Source organism: Limulus polyphemus, unplaced genomic scaffold (genome assembly GCF_000517525.1).
Source record: "Limulus polyphemus unplaced genomic scaffold, Limulus_polyphemus-2.1.2 Scaffold5400, whole genome shotgun sequence".
Lineage (NCBI taxonomy): Eukaryota > Metazoa > Arthropoda > Merostomata > Xiphosura > Limulidae > Limulus > Limulus polyphemus.
The window spans coordinates 22,916-25,760 of NW_013671010.1; the positions used below are offsets into that span (position 1 = coordinate 22,916).

The following is a 2,845-nucleotide window of genomic DNA, read 5'->3' on the forward strand; positions in this document are numbered from 1 at the left end:
TTGATTCTGTGGTTTACCAGCTTTGTCTAAGTTAAACGTTGGGTGTAAAAGCAGTGGTTTATAGAATGGCAGGCATTCCAGAAACTTCGAAGTCAACTCGCTGATTGCGCCATTTTATGGCGCTATTGAACCGGTTTTATTTGGTGGATTGTAATGGATTTATAAACACAGCAATAACGCGGACTGAAATGAAAGCTTTCATGATACGAACAAGTGAAGAAACAAACACACTTTAGATATGTTACAGTCAATTCAAGTTCACCAGCTAATACGTTAAAAAGTTTAAAAGAAAAATTTATTTATAGCAATTACAATTTCTAAAATACTTGGAATATTTTCTAATCGTTTCTAGTTTAGAAAAGCACCACATAATGGCTCATTATACATTCATTTATTTGTTTCTCTTCTTCAGAGAATGATATTCATAAAGACAAGAAGATAGAGCGAGAACATTTAAATGGAATTAATTTATAAAAGCGTTTTTTTTTGTATTAAATTTGAAGTAAGTGAAAGATAAACTACTTGCAGAAAGAAGTACGTTTCTATGATTATGAAAAAACTTATTTAAAACTCTCGAAAACGATCTTTTAACTTCTTAACAATATAAATAACCATCCACACGAACTGGATATCGTAAATAATAGAGAGCATATTGTTTACAACATTTGGATCAACTTGAAACTACTTCAAGATCGACCAAAATACACTTAGTAACAATTTCCTGAGTAACATCTTAATCACTTGTAATTCAAGAGAACAAGCAGAACGAGGAAACGACATTGAAATTCACTTTCAGTCTAAATATTTCGTTGAGAAACGTTTACAAAACAAAATAGCAAGTTATAAAATATTGTTCAACAAGTATAAAGTAGCGTCATAAATAGGAGAAAAGTCACACGTACCTTTGGTAAATAACTTCACAGAAAACACGACACGATATTCATTCATTTCAGTTATTATTTGTTTCAAGTTCTTTAATATTTTTACTTTGACACGTTGAAGGAGGTTTAGAAGGATGTGCGTCTTTTATCCTGCACATTGCGTTACGCCCCTAAAGCCTCCAGAGTCACAAAACAGTTTCGATTTCAGCAATTTCGGTACTTCCAAGGGATTCACGAAAGTACCTGCCATAATCAGTGTGGGGGGGACGTAACAGGAGAGTTTCGTTGGTGCGAAGATGTCGTCTGGTTAAGTCTCTTGGAGTCCCGAGCTGAACAGGAGAAGGCCTAACGATACACACACACACACAAGAAACAAAACAAACATAAACATAATTGCCACTCATACAACTGAGTAAGAACAAAAACGTGTATGTAGAAGAGAGATTTAGAACAACGAACGTAGTACAAGTAGGATTTAGTGACAGTCTAAACGAGTTTAATAACACTTTCATTGTCTTACTAACTCAGTGTTTCCCACAGACGCCAATGGAATCAATAAAATAGCTACAATGTTGTGAGCTGAAACTATGACGTTACATCTAAACTGAAAGTATGGCGTTACATATAAACTGAAACTATGGCGTTACATATAAACTGAAACTGTGACGTTACATCTAAACTGAAACTATGGCGTTACATATAAACTGAAACTATGACGTTACATCTAAACTGAAACTATGGCGTTACATATAAACTGAAACTATGACGTTACATCTAAACTGAAACTATGGCGTTACATATAAACTGAAACTATGACGTTACATCTAAACTGCAACAATGGCGTTACATATAAACTGAAACTATGACGTTACATCTAAACTGCAACTATGGCGTTACATATAAACTGAAACTGTGACGTTACATCTAAACTGAAACTATGGCGTTACATATAAACGGAAACTATGACGTTACATCTAAACTGAAACTATGGCGTTACATCTAAACTGAAACTGTGACGTTACATCTAAACTGAAACTATGGCGTTACATATAAACTGAAACTGTGACGTTACATCTAAACTGAAACTATGGCATTATGTGTAAACTGAAACTATGACGTTACATCTAAACTGAAACTATGGCGTTATGTATAAACTGAAACTGTGACGTTACATCTAAACTGAAACTATGGCGTTACATATAAACTGAAACTATGACGTTACATCTAAACTGAAACTGTGACGTTACATCTAAACTGAAACTATGACGTTACATCTAAACTGAAACTGTGACGTTACATCTAAACTGAAACTATAACGTTACATATAAACTGAAACTATGACGTTACATCTAAACTGAAACTGTGACGTTACATCTAAACTGAAACTATGACGTTATGTATAAACTGAAACTGTGACGTTACATCTAAACTGAAACTATGACGTTATGTATAAACTGAAACTATGACGTTACATCTAAACTGAAACTACGGCGTTATGTATAAACTGAAACTATGACGTTAAATCTAAACTGAAACTACGGCGTTATGTATAAACTGAAACTACGGCGTTACATCTAAGCTGAAACTATGACGTTATGAATAACTGAAACTATGGCGTTATGTATAAACTGAAACTATAGCGTTATGTGTAAACTGAAACTATGACGTTACATCTAAACTGAAACTATGACGTTACATCTAAACTGAAACTATGACGTTACATCTAAACTGAAACTATGACGTTATGTATAAACTGAAACTATGACGTTACATCTAAACTGAAACTATGACGTTACATCTAAACTGAAACTACGGCGTTATGTATAAACTGAAACTATGACGTTACTTATAAACTGATTTGGAAATGGTTGAGTTTTTGTTAATCTTTATAAAATTGCTTGGTTTACAGATTCATTTGTTAACGAGAAAAATGTAATAAATCGCCTTCATATAATAATTATTAT

General features: G+C 33.2%; 1 protein-coding gene across 2 annotated transcripts in view; it reads right to left on the bottom strand.

Annotated features, from left to right (window-relative positions):
• Nucleotides 1–277: 277 nt before the first annotated feature.
• LOC106472519 (glutamate receptor ionotropic, NMDA 2B-like) overlaps nt 278–2,845 on the bottom strand; it is a 44,288-nt gene continuing 41,720 nt past the window's right edge. For both annotated transcript variants that reach the window (XM_022401093.1, XM_022401091.1), the window contains exon 14: nt 278–1,226. In XM_022401093.1, the coding sequence (XP_022256801.1) occupies nt 1,067–1,226 (160 nt within the window). In that variant the 3' untranslated portion in view covers nt 278–1,066. The remainder of the gene's footprint in view (nt 1,227–2,845) is intronic.